The following is a 20,213-nucleotide window of genomic DNA, read 5'->3' as shown; positions in this document are numbered from 1 at the left end:
GCTTGCAAAATTTTGTAAGGTGTTAAATATTTTTTGTATTTTAGACCAGAACAGTAAGAATCAGAATGTTTTTTGGAATTATGGTAATCCTTTTTTTTGTCTTATATAATATTTTTTAAATGTTTAGAAAGATATTTTCTTTTTAAAAGGGTAGCCTTTATTTAGTGGAATATTTAATATGAGATTCCTTCTTTCCAGCATTCCATTTATTCAGCAAGTATTTTTAACTGCCTGTTATGGACTAGCACCATGTTTTCTGTCCAGGTTATTAAAGCTTGGTATATTTTTTTGAAAGATGCTAAAAAGATTTTTTATATTATTTTTTAATTGTCATAATCATTCACTTTTCTTTCTAGGTGTCTCAGACATAAATTCAAAGAACTGGGCAAATCATGAGAATAAAACAATAAAGAAAATTACTGTGGTTGGAGGTGGTGAACTGGGAGTTGCCTGCACATTAGCAATTTCAGCAAAGGTAGGTAAGCATGATGATTATAAATACATATATCATATTGCTGTACTATTTTTTTTTTTATCCTCACCCTAGGACATTTTTCCATTTTTTGTTCAGATAGAGTGGGAGGGAGAGAGAGAGAAACATCGACGTGAAAGGGACACATGGAGTGGCTGCCACCCGCACAACCAACCAGGGCCGGGGACAAACTGCAACCGAGGTATGCTCCCTTAGCGGGAACCGAACTGGGTCTCTCTGGACTGCAGGCTGACGCTCTAACCACTGAGCAAAACTGGCCAGGGTTCATATTGCTGTACTTTTAGGTAGTTTATGTTTAACGCACAGGAAATGAAGGCTTAATTTTATCATGTGGGAAAGCCTCATTTTGCCTTAAAATATATTTAATTAGTTGATTTAAAAAAAAATAAGCTGAAAGCTTTCATTAGTAATGTTGCCTCTTAATTAGTAGTTAGTCATGGAATAGGCTTTGAAAAAGTGGTTTGAATAATGAGCTCATCAACCTAATTCAAGGGTAACCTCAACTTGATATTCATCTGACTTCATCACAAATTCTTTTGTTTCCTGAGTCATGCTACTTTAATTAAACTCTTATTTAATAACTTTTTAGCTCTTTCTAAAATTAGAATTTTTAAGGTTTTCTTTTGTAATTCACTCTGCTTTTATTTTGTTTTGTTTTCATTGATTTTTTAGAGAGAGGAAGGGAGAGAGAGATCAAAACATTGATGTGAGAAAGAAACCTCCATCACCTTCTTCCTGCACGCCCCCAACTGGGGATCGAGCCCGCAACCCGGGCTGTGCCCTAATGGGGAATCAAACTAGGATCTCTTAGCCCATGGAACAATGCTCAATCCACTGAGCCACACCGGCTGGGCAACTCTGCTTTCTTTTAGGATCGTAGTTCCTGAGTTGATAATTTGAGATTTGTTTATTTTTTATCAGTCCTTTTTACAAATCTTATCTACATAAATTATTTTCAGAAAGGTATTTAAATTCCTTTCCAGAGTGGTTCAAAAGATATCCAGGGCCCAATATCATGGTAACAGCATGTCTATGTCATTTGAGGGATATAGCCCAGAATAGAATAACTCTTCCTTTATAATTTATTTGGTAGCTGGCATTTAGTTTTCTAGTCTATTAAAATTTTATTGTTTGCCTGTCTAGATTTTTCCCTTTCCTTCCCATCTAATTTCTTCCATTTAAGACTCACATAACCCAGCCGGTATGCCTCAGTGGATTGAGCATCGTCCCATGTACTGAGAGGTCCCTATTTGATTCTTAGTCAGGGCACGTGCCCGGGGTTTCGGGCTCGATCCCCCGTAGAGGGTGTGCAGGACGCAGCCCATCAATGCTTCTCTCTCACATCTGTCGATGTTTCTGTCTCTCTCTCTCAAAAAAAATCAATAAAAACATATTTTTTTAAAAAGACTCATATATATGTCTTGGAGGTAGGTTCTACTTCAGCAAATAATTAAATTGTATCCAGGGAGCTAGAAAATTTTAAGGCTGGCTGCTCAGAACAATATATGCTAACTCCATCAGGATATAGTGTTCCCTCTTAATTGGAATTGAAATTGTTTTCAGTTCTTTTGTTACTAAATAGAATGTTTCTATAAACATTGCTTTACAAATTGCTTATTTTCTCATCTGCATTTTGTTTAGGTGTGCATAATCTCAAAAATAGTACTAGTGAGTCAGAGGGCATGGATGGGTTTTATGGCACTTATTACATATTGCAGCATTGCTCTTCAAAAAGGGAAAACTAATTTATGCTGCTAATAAAAATGTGCACATCAACCAGATTTTTGACATCCTTAATAGTACTAAATTTTATCAGTTTCCTTTTTTTTGTTAAAACAAAGAAAAGGCCTCTTAAAGCCATGTTTCTTTAGCTGTTAGAAGAGTCTCACTGTCAGTATTTCTTTGTGCACTGTCTAGATGGAAAATATTTTCCATTTTTCTTATTAAACATTAATATTTTGGTACAAGGTAACAATATTCAAATACAACAACAGTAGCCATAGTAGTGACAGTAGTATGTAGTAGTGATAGTAGCAGCAGTAACTGACCTTTACTGAATGCTTAACTAGGTGTCAGGTACTCATCTAAACATGACTCATTTTTACAGAAACCTGTGGCTTAGATACCATCATTACTGCTGTTTTACAAATGAAGAAACCAGGGCATGGGGAGGTTACCCAACTTGCCCAAAGTCACACTGTTAATAAAAGGAGTGGGGATTTGAAGCTGGACAAATTTATAGAACCTATATTCTAGATCCTTACTACTCACGTGTGGTTTCAGATCAGCAGCATTGACATCACCTGAGATATTATTATAAGTGCATAATCTCAGGTCCCACTCCAGACCTATGGTAGAAATCGGCATTTTAACAAAACCAAGGGGTGATCCGTGTGCTTCACTGATCTGTTAAATGTGATCCCTTAAATCTTGAGAAGCTCTGCTCCAAATCACTGTGTTATACTGCTTCGTTATTATTGTTATTATTGATGGACATTTAGGTAATTTCTAGTTTTGTTTGTTTGTTTGTTTTTTGTTTTTCTTATGAGTTTCTTTGAGCCAAGGAGGCAACATGTTCTGGAAGCAAGATCTCAAATGCTACCTCTAATCTTTTGAATATCCTTATGCTTACACATATTGTATCATTATCTTATATGTACTAATAAACTTGTAGGATAATTTATACAAATGAGGATTAAAGGATGGATGGATTAAAGGAGTTATTTTTTAAATTTTGATAGAAATTGTCAAATTATCTCCTATGTAAACTATACCAGTTTATTCTCATACCTACAGTATATGTAAATACCTGTTTTTCACAGTTGTTAAACTTTTGAATGTTTGCATGTCTGATAAATGAAAAATGGTAACTCATGTTCTTTGCATTTCTCCTGTGTGGTTACAATAATAAAATTAATAGATATAATTTAGAGAGGACTGCTCTCTGCCAGCCCTGTGTCACATAATTAATCCTTACAACCCATGAAGTAAGGTCAAGTTCAGTGACTTGCCCAGCATTACAGAGCTAATAAGTAGTACAGCTGGGTTGTTTTTTTTTTTTTTTTTTAATCCTCAACCAAGGACATTTTTACATTTATCTTTAGACAGAGTGGAAGGAGAGAGAGAAACATCGATGTGAGAGAGACACATCAATTGGTTGCCATCCGCACGACCCCAACCGGGGCCGGGGACAAACTGCAACCTTGGTATGTGCCCTTGGCTGGAATCGAACCCGGGACTCTTTGGTATGTGGGCCGATGCTCTAACTGCTGAGCCAAACCGGCCAGGGCAGCTGGGTTGTTTTCTTAACTTCTACACTTTCTTCCCTACAGTCTGGTAGATCTCTGAGTACTCTTGCCTCTGTACTCTAAGACAGGAGAGATCCTTAGATCCCTTACTACTTTGGAAAAAGACCTTCCAAGGTAATTTGACTTTTAGGATAGTCCATGTTGTCATGTACAGTCAGCCCACCATGGCACCCAAGGAGCCATCTACAGGCATGTGGAGATATTGTCCATGAGCTCTCTGGGGAGAGTGCCACATGATAATTGTATTTTAGATCTATGGCTATTATCCTTTTTTTTCTTTAAGAGAAATTTGGCATTAGTGTTGACTTTTATGCTAGAAATGAGGTGCTAAAGTAAACTAAAAAATTACTCTAAATTCTTTCAGAATATAAGTTACAACATGAAAATGAAAGCATAAACTCAAGAACAATAGCAAACATATTGAATGCACCAAGCCATATTTATTAGTCGTCCCACCAAAATAAACCTGCAATCTGTGACTTCTGCTCTAACCCCTGTTAGGTCCCAGTTTTCAATCAAGCCTAAAGGATCATATTATTCAAGTGCATAATAATTTCTTGCTTGCATATCCCCTTTATTATTATTGTGTTACTTTTGCTTCATAAGACAGCAAATGAAGCCTGTGTATTCTCCCTTAGCCCTCACTTCTGAATGAATTTAAATTGAGTAACTGGACATGTCCAATGTAATGCTGTTCTTTTTCTTACTATACTATACAGGGCATTGCAGACAGACTTGTCCTCTTAGACCTCTCAGAGGGGACTAAAGGAGGGATGATGGACCTTGATATCTTCAACCTGCCTAATGTGGAGATCAGCAAAGGTCTGGTTTTTCTGCTTAAGAGATGTATGCCTTATTTGCTGTTGTATTAAATCCTAGAATTTTTTAATAGACTTTATTTTTTAGAGTAGTTTTAGGTTCAGCGCAATATTGAACAGAAGGTACAGAAATTTCCCATATACACCCCCTGCTTCCACACATGCACAGCCTCCCCTAGTGTCAACATTCCCTATCTGAGTGATACAACTGATGAACCTACCTAGAAGCATTACCATTCAAAGTCTGCAGTTTACATTAGGATTCACTCTTGACATTGTACAGTCTATGGATGTGGACAGATCTATAATGACATGTATCCACCATTATTGTATCATAAAGAGTTGTTTCACTGCCCTAAAAATCCTCTGTGCTCTGCCTAAAGTACTAGCATTTTAATACTGAAAGTACCTTAAAGATGACCTAGTCCAAAACCCTCAATTTATGTATTTGGAAACTAAGATTCAAATAAGTTAAGTGACTTACCCAGAGTCATAGAGAGACTATAACTGATCATATTAACAAGAGTAAAAAAAAAAAAAAACGAATCAGATAAGGAAATAATATTTAGATTGGTCAGAAGGATTAATTCTCTGCCTCTTTCAAATCACTTTAGGGGACTGTTTAGTACATGGACCAAGAGGTTCTGAGGCCATTTAGGACACAGGGAAATTGTTTCTATGTGTCTCACTTTAGTATAAGTTGGTTTCCTCTGATTGCTTCCTTTTTCATAATATATTGGTTAAGAACACTGGTTTTAGAGTTAGAAAGATGGGGGTTTGCATCTTAGTTCTGCCACGTTATAGCTCTGACATTGTCAGATTACATAATCTCTCAAAGTTCAGTTTTATCATCTCTACAGGAGGAATAATACTTGATATATAGCAAAAGTACTAAACCAAGATTCTTTTTAAAAATTCAATTTACATTACTTTCACTAAAAATATATTGTTAAAATAAGTTTTAATGACAAAAAAGGTTTTTGTATCAATAAATACATTTTTAATGTCAAGTAATTTTCTCATATTTTTAATTTTAAAATTTTGCATATATTTTATAATGTTATGTATTAGTGCGTGTATATATATATATTTATACACACACACACACACACATATATATATATATATATATACACACATATGTAGGTAAATACTATATTTGGGGATGTGGGCTTAAAAATATTTTATTACCAGGGATGCATGATCAAAAAAATTGGATGACCATTGAACAAGAAAGTGTTTAAACACTCTAAATCAATGGTTCTCAACCTTCCTAATGCCGCGACCCTTTAATACAGTTCCTCATGTTGTGGTGACCCCCAACCATAAAATTATTTTTGTTGCTACTTCATAATTTTGCTACCGTTATGAATCGCCATCAGAAATATGTGTTTTCCTATGGTCTTAGGCGACCCCTGTGAAAGAGTCTTTCGACCCCCAAAGGGGTCGGGACCCACAGGTTGAGAACCGCTGCTCTAAACACTACAGAGTGTTTATTCTAACCTTCCAAAACCAGGTTGTAGTGAAAGTCAGTTTGTAACATGTTGTAGTTGTTTGGTCTTCCTTTGCCTTTTCTTACTTAGGACCCCTGTATGACCTTTGACCATATTTTCCAAATAAAATATTGAGACATAATGGTTCCACAAGCTTAAATGTATGAAGAACAATAGTGAGTCAGAGAAGTTGATATGCTACCTTTAAGTTATAAAAATTGGGTGTAATAGTTCTAGCAAGCCTTTAGATCCCTATAGGACATGAGTTTATTTTTCTTCTTCAGGAAGAATACAGTAGTTGCTTTAATAATCCCTTTGTAAGCCTCATATAGAAGATCCCTGGGTGAGCTAGATATTCTCTTGTGCCTGTCATTTCCAGGCACTGAAGTCCTTAAGGGACTTCTTAACTCTTCCAAATCACTTTAGGGAACTATTAGTACATGGACCCTAGAGATTGTGAGGCAATTTAGGACATGAAGAAATTATTTCTTCCTGTGTGTCTCATTAACCATCAATAACTGTTGTTTCAGATAATTGGAAGAATAGAATCCTTGGAGTAGATATATAGGACATGGTACTTGCCACCAAATAGGGAATGTTGAATGAGTGCACACTATCTTGGGGCAAGTTTCATGTTGCCCTTGTTAATTTCAGTTGCACATTCCTGATAATACTTAATTACTATGACATGAAGTAATTTTAAATATAGTATTAACTAACATTTCATAAATATGTTCTATGCTGTGGAGAAGTGCATTGATGATTTTTGAAAATTGAACTCATTTGGAAATTTTAGTAATGTCCCTTCATAACAGGCATTGATGATTGAAACTGACTGGTCATCTTAGAGTTGTACTTTGCTCCATTTGGGTAGCTACTAAAACATTTTGGGGGAAAGATATACATATGTACATATGAACATGTGAATATACTATACAGGGTGGGGCAAAAGTAGGTTTATAGTTGTGAGTACACAAAACAGAGTTTATTCTTGTGTTATTATTCATTAATTATTATATTATTTTCCATATGACTGTAAACCTACTTTTGCCCCACCCTGTATATACACACACAAACAATTATGCTTGTTTATGTGTAAGACTAACCCCAGAGAAATACTAAGGAACTGTTAAGAACAGTTGTTTCACCCGGCTGGTGTGGCTCAGTGGTTGAGTGTCAACCCATGCATCAAGAAGTCGATGGTTCAATTCCTGGTCAGGGCACATGCCCAGGTTGCAGCTGGATCTCCAGTAGGGGGCATGCAGGAGGCAGCAGGTCAGTGTTTTTCTCCCTCTCACTTCCTCTCTCTCTAAAATTAATAAAAACATATATTTTTTAAAGTAGTCCAGCTCGGTAAATAAGTGATTGCAGTGATTTTGTGGCTCCATAACAGAAATTTAGCAACAACAAAACTTGTTTGTGAGGATGAGATCTTGCCATTTGCAACAACATGGATGAACCTAGAGGGTATTGTGCTGAGTGAAGTAAGTCAGAGAAGACAAATACCATATCACTTATATGCAGAATCTAAAGAACAAAATAAGTGAATAAACAAAACAGAAACAGACTCATATATACAGAGAACATTTTGACAGTTGCCAGAGGGGAGGAGGGTTAGGGAGGCAGGTGAAAGAGGTGAAGGGATTAAGAAGCACAAATTGGTAGTTACAAAATAGTCATGGGGATGTAAAATATGGCATAGGGAATATAGTCAGTAATATTGTGATAATTATGTATGGTGCCGGATGGGTGCTAGATTTATTAGAGTAATCATTTCATTAGTTATATAAATGTCTAATCACTAGGTTGTATACCTGAAACTATCAGATAGTATGTCAACTGTAATTGAAAAATACAAAATTATTATTTTTTTAAATGTATCTTTATTGTTGAAAGTATTATAGATATCCCTCCTTTTTTCCCCCCATTCACTGCCTCCTTCCTACCACCCAACTCCACCCCCATCTTCACCACACTATTGTTTGTGTCTACTGATTATGCACATATGCATATAAGTTCTTTGCTTTATCTCTTGTAGCCCATCCCCACTCCCCTTCCCTCACACCCCTACTCCCTTTCCCTCTAAGGTTCATCAGTCTATTCCCTACTTCCATGTCTCTGGATCTATTTTGTTCATCAGTGTATTTTGTTCATTTGATTCCAAAAATAAGTGAGATCATGTGATACTAGCCTTTCTCTGACTGGCTTATTTCGATTAGCATAATACTCTCCAGGTGCCTCCATGCTGCCTCAAAGAGTAAGAGATCTTTCTTTAGCTGCATACTATTCCATTGTGTAAATGTACCACAGCTTTTTTATCCACTCATCTACTGATGGACAGTTGGGCTGTTTCCAGATCTTAGCTATTATAAATAGCACTGCTACAAACATAGGGGTGCATATATTCTTTCTGATTGGTGTTGGCTTCTTAGGATATATTCCTAGCTGTGGGATCACTGGGTCAAATGGCAGTTCCATTTTTAATTTTTTTAGGAAATTCCGTATTGTTTTCCATTGTGGTTGCACCAGTCTGCATTCCCACCAGCAGTGTACTCGAGTTCCCTTTTCTCCACACCCTCAACAGCACTTGTTGTTTGAGGATTTGTTGATGGTGATCATTCTGGCAGGTGTGAGGTGATACCTCATAGTTTTAATTTGCATCTCTCTGATGATTAGTGTTGTTGAGCATTTTTTCATATGTCTCTTGGCTATTTTTTTTAAAATCTTGCTTGTGAATTCCAAGAGAAGAAATGTCAAAAGTTTTTGAAGCACTCCATCTTCAGAAATCTTTCATATGGTCTCAATTTTAAAGCACTAAATTGGACAGGATTCATCATTCCAGTGACCATCAGTAACTAAAACATCAGGAAAAATCACAAAGACATGAAAGTATTCCTCCATAAGCTCTCCACATTGCAGATCTCTTATAGCCATTCCCCTTCTCTTCTTTTTTTTTTTTTTTTTTGTTCAGGTAGAGTGGGAGGGAGAGAGAGGAACAGAGAGAGAGAGAGAAACATCGATGCGAAAGGAACACATCGAGTGGCTGCCACCCGCACAACCGACCAGGGCCGGGGACAAACTGCAACCGAGGTACGTGCCCTTAGCGGCAACCGAACCCGGGTCTCTCAGGACCGCAGGCCGACGCTCTAACCGCTGAGCCAAACCGACCAGGGCCCCTTCTCTTCTTATTATCCAGAAGGTTTCAGGAAGTAGTCCATCACTTTTGATGATGATGGAGACTCCATCCAGAGACTCTTCCACAGTGGTCTGTGTAGCCAAATGGCACCAACACAGTCTTCTCTTGGTATCTCTTATTTCCATGAAATTTGACTCTGTGTTTCCATAAAAGTCCATGCCAAGAGGTGTGGCTTTTTTTTTTTTCCCCTTTCTTTTCACTCTGGAACAAAGTAGAAGTCATGCAGACTACTCTAGTGATTATTGAGTCTGACTGCTGCCCAGGAGAGCCCCATTTGAGACTCAAGGTAAATTAAAATATTGAGGGCAGAAAAGAGCCTAATGAGAGAGAGACTCAATATCACCATACAATATTGATAATCATTTATGTCTGGCTTCTTTCACTTAGCATAATATTTTCAAAGTTCATTCATATTGTAGCATATATCAGTACATCATTACTTTCTATATCTGAATAACATTCTATGGTACGGACATATAGCATTTTATTTATCCTTTCATCGGTTGATGGATATTTGGATTGCATCTTTTTTTTTTTTAATCTTTACCCGAGGATACTTTTCTATTTATCATCAGATAGAGTAAGAGGGAGGGAGGGAGAGAGAGAACAAGAAAGAGAGAGGGAGAGAGAGAGAATCAATGACGTGAAAGAGACACATCAACTGGTTGCCTCCTGCAGAACCGACCAGGTACGTGCCGAACCACAACCGAGGTACATGCCCTTGACCAGAATCAAACCTGTGACTCATTGGTCCGTGGACCGACACTCTCTAACCACTTAGCAAACTGACCAGAGCTGGATTGTATCTTTTTGCTAATGTGAATGGTGCTGCTAGAACATTCATGTACAAATTTTTGTTTGAATACCTTTTTTCAGTTCTTTTTTTTTTTTTTTTTTATCATCCTCATCCGAGGACATTTTTCCATTTTTTGTTCAGGTAGAGGGGAGGGAGAGAGAGAGAGAGAGAGAAACATCGACGTGAAAGGGACACATCGAGTGGTTGCCACCCGCACGACCAACCAGGGCCGGGGACAAACTGCAACCAAGGTACGCGCCCTTAGCGGGAACCGAACCCGGGTCTATTAGGACCGCAGGCCGACGCTCTAACCGCTGAGCCAAACCGGCCAGGGCCTTTTTTCAGTTCTTTTAGGTATATACCCAGAAGTAGAATTGCTGGGTTACATGGCAATCCTGTGATTAAGTTATTGATGAATTTATAGTATCCTTTTGAAGATCATTATTAATAGCACATATAGATCTAAGTAGCTCTATCTGTTTATTTGAACATCTTCAAATGGATGTCTGTCTCCTGTAGATAGACATTTATATTTGTATTTTTGTGATTACAAATAATGCTTCAAAGAACATGTAATGCAAAAATCTTTATGTAGGTCTCTAACTAGTGGGATAAAGTACTAGGTCAAAAGCTATGTGTTTTTAAAATTTGTATTATTAAGTTGTACTTATTTATACTCTCATTAACAGTGTATGAGGGTTTCTGTTTCCATTTTCTCACTTTTCGATATTAAACATAGCTTATGGAATAATTCTTCTATGACATTATTTTGATCATGTCATTTTCTGACTGAGGACACTATTATGCTTGTCTCTTATCCAATAATAATAATAATAACAACTGACATTATTTTATGGAATCAATAACATATGCTAGGCCCTGGACGGTTTGGCTAAGCGGTTAGAGCATCGGCCCCACGGTCCAGAGAGATCAAGGTTTGGTTCCAAGGGTACGTACCTCGGTTGCAGTTTGTCCCCGGCCCTGGCTGGGGTTGTGAGGGAGGCGGCCACTCGATGTGTCCCTTCCACGTCGATGTTTCTCTCTCTCTCTCTCTCTCTCTCTCTCTCTCTCTCTCTCTCTCCCTCTCTCTCCCTCCCACTCTCTCTGAACAAAAAAATGGAAAAATGTCCTCGGGTGAGGATAAAAAAAATAATAGCATATGCTAGGTACTTTACATATATACTAACTTCTTTATTTCTCTTACTTTATTTTATAGGTGGTTCAGAGCGATTGTGGCTTAGGTCACACAGTTAGTAAGAGGCTGAGCTAGGGTTTCAAACATGTTTGTTACCAATTTCTTATTTACTCCAGAAATAGTCTCTGTGTATGCAAGCATAAATGTTTGTGTGTACAGGTATATGCATGTATGTGCATGGAGAAAAAATTGTTCAATAGTTGTAAATTTAAAAATAAGTTGTTGTTGCCCTAGCTGGTTCACTCAGCAGTTAGAGCATCGGCCTGCAGGGTTCGATTCTGATCCCCAGCCCCGGTTGGGGTCTTGCAGGAGGCAACCAATCAATGTCACATCGATGTTTCTCTCTCTTCCTTCCTCCCTCCCTCTCTCTAAAAAATCAGTGGAAAAATATCCTTGAATGAGGATTAACAAAAAAATAAAATAAGTTATTGTTGACATATGGAGCAAAGTAAAATTTACTCAATAGCCAGTGATTCTTAAAATATAGTTTATGGATTAATAACTTGTGTCAGAATCACCTGAGGTGCTTTTTTAAAATTACAGATGCCTAGCATCCATCCCAGGTCTATGGAGAAATTAAAGAACTTAGGAGCTTGATAGGAAAGCATATGGAGTAGGAAGTCTTTCTTGCACATTTGAAATATTAGACAGCTTCTACTCTGTTGACTCATAAATTAACCTTGAGGGTGAGGGCATTTTTATCATTCAAAGTAGAAGAAGCTAAAGGGAGAAAAGTAAAGAAATGATCCTGGCAAGGTAGGTTGGGGCCAAATTATAGGATGTTAAGTTGAACCATTCACTGATATTTAATGATATTGACAAGCCACCTAATCTTTCCAGGTATCAATTTCCTTATCTGTGTGAGGGTATAGGACTAAGTTTGTAAATACAGCACAGTCTTAACAACACTCTGTAGCCATACTGCCTGGGCTTAAAATTTTAGCTGTGCTACTTACTAGTTCTATGACTTTGAACAACTTACTTAACTTCTCTATGCTTTATTCCTGACTAATGGGGATGATATTAACCCCATAGTGTGTTGTAGCTTAGATTAAATGAGTAAACATAGGGAAAGCTCTTAGAAAAATACCTGACATGTAAAAGTAATAGTGAAGCCTTAACTATATCTCTTCCAGTTCTACTGTCTTCAAATTCTTGAGGTTTTGACTCATCACCAGATATCTATTTCAAACATTAGAACACAGGAATTACTTAAGGGACTCATGAAGAACCATAATTAAAACCCATGAGTCAGTTTTTGGAGCTACCATCCCCAACAATTGCATTAGATTATGAACTAAAATTGGGTAGTGCATTTCCCAGTGGACGTATTGCACAAGTGTTTCCTTCTGCAACTTGTTTAGAAAGATGGCCTTAGAGGCTTAATTAAGACTATAAACTCTGGCATCTACTCACTGTCTCCCTGGGATGCTGGTATTCATTTACAAAGGTCTGTTGAACTGATGCCATTATAGTTGCTTTATTATTTTTCTGTTGTTTTTGATGTTGATAATATCTGGACATTGTTTTGGCATGTACTTACTGTAAGGCACACATGTAACCAAAAGTAATGTTGTAAAATAGCATATGAATGTTCAAGGGTTACAGCAGTGAACTCCAAGACCAATGGTTCTTTTTTTTCTTTTTTAATTTTTCTTTATTGATTTTTTTTAGAGAGATGGGGAGAGATATAAACATCAGTGTGAAAGAGATACATCAATCGGCTGCCTCCTGCACGCCCCCTACAGGGGATCGAGCCTGCAACCCAGGCACATGCCCTGACCAGGAATTTAACCCGGATCTCTTCAGTCCACTGAGCCACACGGGCCAGGCAAGACCAGTAGTCTTTTTTTTTTTTTTAATCCTCACCCAAGTGCATGCTGAGAGAGAGAGAAACATTGATGTGAGAGACACATCAGTCAGTTGCCTCCCTCCCATACATGCCCTAACCAGAATCAAACTGGCAGCCTTTCAGTGCACAGAATGTTCAACCAACTGAGCCACTCTGGCCAGTCAGCAGTGACCTCCAGAGAACAGCTTTTCCTATGTCAAAAACAGTTACTTACCTACTAAGTTCCATTATCTAAAGCCAAGGACACTGGGCTTCAAGAAAAAGTCAGTAAAAAATGAGCCAAGATGTTTCATCTTGATTTAAAGATTTTCAAACCATTTTTTGCGTCTTTGGAGTAGAATCTTTAATAAATAAAACAGATACAAGTAGAACTACTCTGCTTAGTGAAGCTAAAAGTGAATTGCCTGGCGCCATGCCTACCAGCCTTCTTTTCACGTATCCCCAGTCCTCCTGGGTGGCCTCTGAATCGCTTTTAAGGGACTCTAGGACTCCTAAGCTCAAAGTTTAAAAATGAGTGATATAATTGATTGTAAGTTCATTTGCCTGTAGCACATTATTTATTTTTCCTAATAAAATTGTGAATTGCCTAAAAACTAATTCCTTGTTTGTGGGTTCTGAATCTGTAATTTATTTGGTTTATCTTTATTGCTCTCTTTCCCCAGTTAGGATACACTTTTGCTCTTAATTCTCTTTCTGGTGGCAAACTTTAGCACTTTTTATACTTCCCATGGGGATAAGATTGATCTGGGTGCAAGTGTGCCTAAAAGATCTCTACTTGAAGAAAAGAAAAACCGTCTCTATGAACACAAATTTTATTAAAACCTATATCTTGAGCTCAAAATGTTTCTTTTTATTCAATAGATTTGTCTACCTCTGCTCATTCCAAGGTGATCATCTTCACCATTAACTCTGTGGGTAGTTCTCAGTCCTACCTTGATGTGGTACAGAGAAATGTGGATATGTTCAGAGCCCTTGTCCCAGCCCTGGGGCAATATAGTCAACACAGTGTCCTGCTTGTTGCATCTCAACCAGGTAAGAGGTTTTATTTTAAATTAATTTGATGGTCCAGTGCATCAATAGAATTGCTATTACTGATAAAAGTCATAAAACTAGATTATAAAGGGACAACTAGAGTATTCAGTTAAATTGCCCTTATAATGAACAGTATAGTATTTCCATATCCTGTCATACAGTGACTTCCTATGACTGGCATTAACTAGAAGGTTACAAATTAAAATTTTTTATGTAATACTATTATTATGTTCCAGGTTGTTAGCTATGCTTTCTTCTGAGAAAATGGTTAAATCCCCAAGAGAAAAATGTAGCGGCTTATGTGAAAGATCTTTTGTTAATTCTGAAGTGTCATAAAATGTTAGTGAGCACGCCAGAGTACATTTTTAACATTTTTTATTTTAATTTGTTTGAAACTGTTTTACCTAAAAAGAAAATATTTTTAAAGAGTTAGGTGTAATACTGGACTCAAATTGGTGAAGAGATTTTTTTTTTTTACATGTTCCCAGTACAGGAGAATGGGATACATTTCACTTGTTTTCCTATAGTAATTGGTTGAGAGGCACTGATCTCTTTAATTCCTGACATCCTTTGGCATGTAAGAAAAAAGTAGTTGTGTTTTTATTCATAATCCTGTTACTGCATAGTGATGGTACATGAATCGGTATTTTATTTTAAAGATAGAAATTCAGGTTAAGATAGATATAAGAGAACTTGATCAATGAAAAAAAATTATCTTCTGGTTTTCTGTATCTGTTTTTATCCTTCTTGCTTAACTATTCTAGGAAATTATTTTCTACTCGTAACAATTTATATTTAGCAACAAAGTTATGTTAAATTATGCTGAAACCTAGTTCATGTTTTCAATATACATTAGAACTATAGTATGCTTTATAGTACATTTAGGACCTAAGAAGAATATTTACAAGTTCTAGTATACTTATTAAAATAATAAATATTGTCCGGCTGGTGTGGCTCAGTGGTTGAGCATCGACCCATGCACTAAGAGGTCGCTGGTTCGATTCCTGGTCAGGACACATGCCCAGGATATGGGCCCAATCCCCAGAGGGGGGGCATGCAGGAGGCGGCCAGTCAGTGTTCTCTCTCATCGATGTTTCTATCTCTCCCTCTCCCTTCCTCTCTTTCTAAAATGAATAAAGGAAATTTTTTTATTTATTTTAAATGATAAATATTTATGAACCAGTCTAGAAGTATATTTTTAAAAATCTTTACATTTGTACTTTGTGTGTAATATTTAGTGGAAATTATGACCTACGTGACATGGAAACTGAGTGCCTTTCCTGCAAATCGAGTGATTGGAATTGGATGCAATCTGGATTCACAGAGGTTACAGTATATTATTACAAATGTTTTGAAGGCACAGACTTCAGGAAAACAAGTATGGGTTATTGGTGAGCAGGGAGAAGACAAAGGTAAGAAATATATTTTTACTAGTTATATTGATAACCTAAATCACGAGTGGTCATGATACTCAGATATATGGAGACTCACAAATTGTAGAGTTTAGTTGGTGGTTTTTGTTCCACTTTTAAGTGCCTTCTGTGTAACATGTCCTGTGCTGTGAATAGACTCCTGAAACATGTTATTCTAATCTACTTACTTTTCTGACAGTTTACAATTAGTCAAGACTTTAGTCAGGTTTTATATTTCCTCAAAGTTATTTTCTTAAAATGTAAAGCTTCCTATATGCTTTGATGACAAATACTGAAAACTTATGTCTGGGATAGAGGTAACTTTAAAAAATTTGTACTTTTCTGTTTTTTCGGTTTGTTATTATGGATATGTACTATTTTTAAGAAAATTATTTTAATGAAATACAGTAGTATTTTAAATCTGTATAAATCTGCACTGGCTACCTAGAAAGTTCAATGCCAAAAGGAGTCAGGCTATAAAATAAACCTTTACAAAACCTGACAGTATAATTCAAGCAGAAATACTTTTCAGGTTCAAAATGCTAAAACCAAGCACTAGTCAACAGGACCCTAGAAAAGGGTAGTGAACAAGAACTTGGAGCAGATGTTTTAGAGTACTGAATGTCTAGGGCAGCGGTTCTCAACCTGTGGGTCACGACCCCTTTGGGGGTCGAACGACCTTTTCACAGGGGTCCCCTAAGACCATTGGAAAACAAAATTGCAGTTACTTATCTTCCTAAATCATACTTCTTTTTTCAAAAACTTTCGCTGGCCCAGCCAGTGTGGCTCAGTGAATTGAGCATTGTCCCATGGACTGAGATGTCCTGGGTTTGATTCCCAGTCAGGGCACATGCTCAGGTTGCAGGCTTGATCCCCAGCAGGGGGCGTGCAGGAGGCATCTGATCAATGTTTCTCACATCAATGTTTCTCTCTCTCCCTTCCATCTCTCGCTTAAAAAAAAAAAAAAAAAAAAATCAATAAAAACATATTTAAAAAAAACCTTTCACTGGCTTCCTCTGATCAAACCATCAAATTCCTTTGGTTGGCCCAGCCAGTGTGGCTAGCATCAACCCATGCACCAATAGGTCAGATGGTTCCATTTCCAGTCAGGGCACATGCCCAGGTTGTGGGCCAAATCCCCAGTGGTGGTTATGCAGGAGGTAACCAGTTGATGTTCTCTTTCATTGATGTTTCTATCTCTCTCTTCCTTTTCCTTCCTCTCTCTCTAAAATCAATAAACAAAAAAATAAAGTCCTTACTATGCAGCTGTAAGAAAGAAAGATCTCTGCCCTGGCTGGTTTGGCTCAGCGGTTAGAGCGTCGGCCTGCAGTTCTGAGAGACCCGGGTTCGGTTTCCGCTAAGGGCACATACCTCGGTTGCAGTTTGTCCCCGGCCCTGGTCGGTTGTGCGGGTGGCAGCCACTCGATGTGTTCTTTTCACATCGATGTTTCTCTCTCTCTCTCTCTGTTCCTCTCTCTCCCTCCCACTCTACCTGAACAAAAAATGGAAAAATGTCCTCGGGTGAGGATAAAAAAAAAAAAAAGTTTTAAAATAAAAAAAAAGTAAAAGTATAAATTATTAAGCTGTTCTTCTACTTGAAAAAGTCATACATTCACATCACAAAAAAATTAAATAGTACAAAAAGATATACAATGAAAAAAAGTCTTCTTTCTTAGCCAGACACCCAGTCAGTCTCCTTTCTCTGGAAGCAATCACAGTTACCGGTTTCCTGTGTAACCTTACAGAAATGTTCTGTGCATAGGCAAGCACATGTATGAAAAATACATCATATATTATTTTCTACCTTGCCCTTTTACTTATTGATATGACTTGGAAGTTATATATGTATATATATAATATATATATATTATTCTTTTTAACTACTAGATATACCAAAATTTATTTAACCAGTCCCCCTAATAAGTTACAGTTTTTTAATAATTAGAACAATGTGGTTGTATTAATATCACAGATCATAAAGAGAAAATAAAGGATTGTATGACAATAAGTAAACCTAAGGCACTGTGCTGCCTGCTGTTAGAACTATAGATATGTATTATAATCTGACCCTGTTTTATAGGAAGCTTAGAATCTAATACAGGAAATGACTATAATAAAAAGCAGTGTTGACTTGGTATGAGAGAGGTTCAAGGATACTAGGATAAAAGCACAAGGAAGGATATGGTAATTCTGTCCTCAGCTCTCCAGTGGGAACTAGAAATAGAGGGATGTAGGTGCTTGTGAATTGGGATCTCTTAAGTATAATATGTAATATTTGACACATGTAAAAGAATACATATAATGTAATGTATATGTATGTTTTAAAATATAATAGAATAAACATTCATGAATCCACACTCAATTATTAAGAACAGTACCGATACCACTAAAGCCACCTTTGTATTCTGCAACCTGTCTCCCTGTCTTCCACTTATTTAGCTACCACTGTCAGATCACTTTTTATCCTGTCTTCTACTTTGTTTCAGAGAGAGTTAATCAGTTGATTGGTATACTTAGCTTGGTTGGCCCTGAAGCCAAAAATGGATTAGAGGCTCCCTCTGCTGGTTTTTTCAGTAGATACCAATTGGTTATATTCTTGTATGAGTGATACTACCACAGTGGTAGCGATTATAATTATCTTTTATTGAGTGGCTACTATGTATATTAAACGGTTTTCATATCTCACCCTGAGAATGATGTAGATGGTTTTCCAAATTAATAAAAGAGGAAGCTTAAAACTCAGGTTAACTAATTTGTTTGTGGTTACACGTCTAATAAGGGCAGAACTGAGGTTTGAACCCTGCTTGACTCCAAAGCTGTGCTTTTCTTGCTGTGACTTAATTAGATAACTTATCTAAAGCATTTAGTACAGTGTCTGGCACCAAGCAAACACTCAGTAAATGGTAGCTGTTATTATAGTCATCAGCAAGATGGTTATGAATAAAATTTTGGCAAAAGAGCATGTAAAACTATGCTTTGAAGTAAAGCAACATAGGATTTGAAAATATAATAATAGCAGGTTTGTAAGTAAAATGATTCTCTTCAACTGTTTCAGAGACAAATTATAACTACAGCTTAGGGGAGAAATCACATGACATACAGATCTTTCGGATCTGTTTCCTGCTTCCTTCCTCAGCTTCATTTTCTCCCATTCTGCCAGGCATTCTATGCTAATCAGATGGTCAACTTGCAGTTTCCTGAATGGTTCATGGGCTCTCATGCCTCCTTGCCTTTACACCTGATGCTTCCTTCCCCTGAACATTCATTCACTTGGCTAACTTCTACTTACCCTTCAAGACTGGGCTTGAGTGCCGTCCCTTCAAGGAAGTCTTCCCTAATTATTCAGATTAAGTAAATGTAAGCCTCTACTATAAACATTATCACACTGTGTTATAACTGCATATTTACCTGTCTGTTTACCCCACCAGACTTTAAGCTCCTTGGAATGGTCTCAGTAAATGTGTTTTGTGATGAATGAATAATCCTGACACTATCTTGTGACCAAAGGTCATTCATATTATGCTCCACCACATTAGATAGTTGGCAAAACATGAGTTTTGGAGCTGTTATTTTCTGCTGTGATATTGAAATTATATATAAATTGCAGGTAACTCCTTTAAATGGTGTCTTAGAAATCCAAGGCTGGACCTCAGAACAGAATGTTAGATTCTCTACTTTGGGCATCAGTCTTACCAAAGGGTTAGGTGTTATAGTAATAGAAAAGTGCTATCCCATGGTCATTTCTCATTCAAATTTTAGGGTCCAGAGGATTACTGTTCTTGAGGAGTGGAACCAGAAAGATTAGGATTGATATTAGATACAATATTTGAAAGGGCTCTCTAAACTAGCATGGATTTACATTTAGGAAATTTGAAGGGCTGGGCAGTAAATGAACAAAAAATGAAATAATTAAGTCCATCTAAATGTAATTAAAACTTCTGATGACTGTGTCACAAGCAACTGTGAACATAGTGAAACTTTCTCCCTCTTTCCAAATGTTTTTTTCGCATGGCTCTTACAAGTCAGGATTCCGAGAGAAAGAATATGATCATTGTGTAACATATAATGGCAGTAATAATCATAAATAATTTCCAGATGTTTTGTTGTCTTTTTTATACCTACTTTGCCTCTTTTATTCACCTTTCCAAGGTATGTAAGTGCTGCATTTTGTTCAAAAGACAGTTTCCTGTAATTTTCTATTTATTGTTAATATACTAATAATATACCAATATTTTTCTAGAAAAGAATTCATGTACAATCCTTCTAGTTTTTAATAGTTTTTTAAATCCCTCAATCTGTCCAGCTGGTGTGGCTCAGTGGTTGAGCATCGACCCACACACCAAGATGTCACCGGTTCGATTCCCAGTCAGGACACATGCCCAGGTAGTGGGCCAGATCCCTAGTGCAGGACATGCAGGAGGCGACCAGTCTATGTTCTCTCTCATCAATATTTCTATCTCTCTCTCCCTCTCCCTTCCTCTCTCTTGAAAATAGAAAATAAAAAATAATAATAATAAAAATCCCTCAATCTGTCCACATGTACTTACATTTGCATAAAACAATCTAGTTTTGCTTTTTTTTTTTTTACTTAACATAAAAACTTTCCCATGTTTTCCTC

The 20,213-nt window shown here is 37.0% G+C and overlaps 1 protein-coding gene across 19 annotated transcripts in view; it reads left to right on the top strand.

Moving 5' to 3' along the window:
* UEVLD (UEV and lactate/malate dehyrogenase domains) overlaps positions 1-20,213 on the top strand; it is a 48,802-nt gene that overhangs the window by 22,330 nt on the left and 6,259 nt on the right. For 14 of the 19 annotated variants that reach the window (XM_036259124.1, XM_036259132.1, XM_036259131.1 and 11 more), the window contains 4 exons: positions 357-475; positions 4,521-4,623; positions 14,013-14,183; positions 15,422-15,595. In XM_036259124.1, coding sequence (XP_036115017.1) covers positions 357-475; positions 4,521-4,623; positions 14,013-14,183; positions 15,422-15,595 — 567 coding nt within the window. Of the gene's footprint in view, positions 1-356; positions 480-4,520; positions 4,624-14,012; positions 14,184-15,421; positions 15,596-20,213 lie in introns of those variants that run through there. The other 5 variants (XR_004959273.1, XR_004959272.1, XM_036259121.1 and 2 more) reach the window with 5 other exon arrangements.

The sequence above is a fragment of the Molossus molossus genome, unplaced genomic scaffold, assembly GCF_014108415.1.
Source record: "Molossus molossus isolate mMolMol1 unplaced genomic scaffold, mMolMol1.p scaffold_m16_p_13, whole genome shotgun sequence".
Taxonomy (NCBI): Eukaryota; Metazoa; Chordata; class Mammalia; order Chiroptera; family Molossidae; genus Molossus; species Molossus molossus.
The sequence above is the reverse complement of the archived record's forward strand: the minus strand, read 5'-3'. Positions and strand labels throughout refer to the sequence as shown.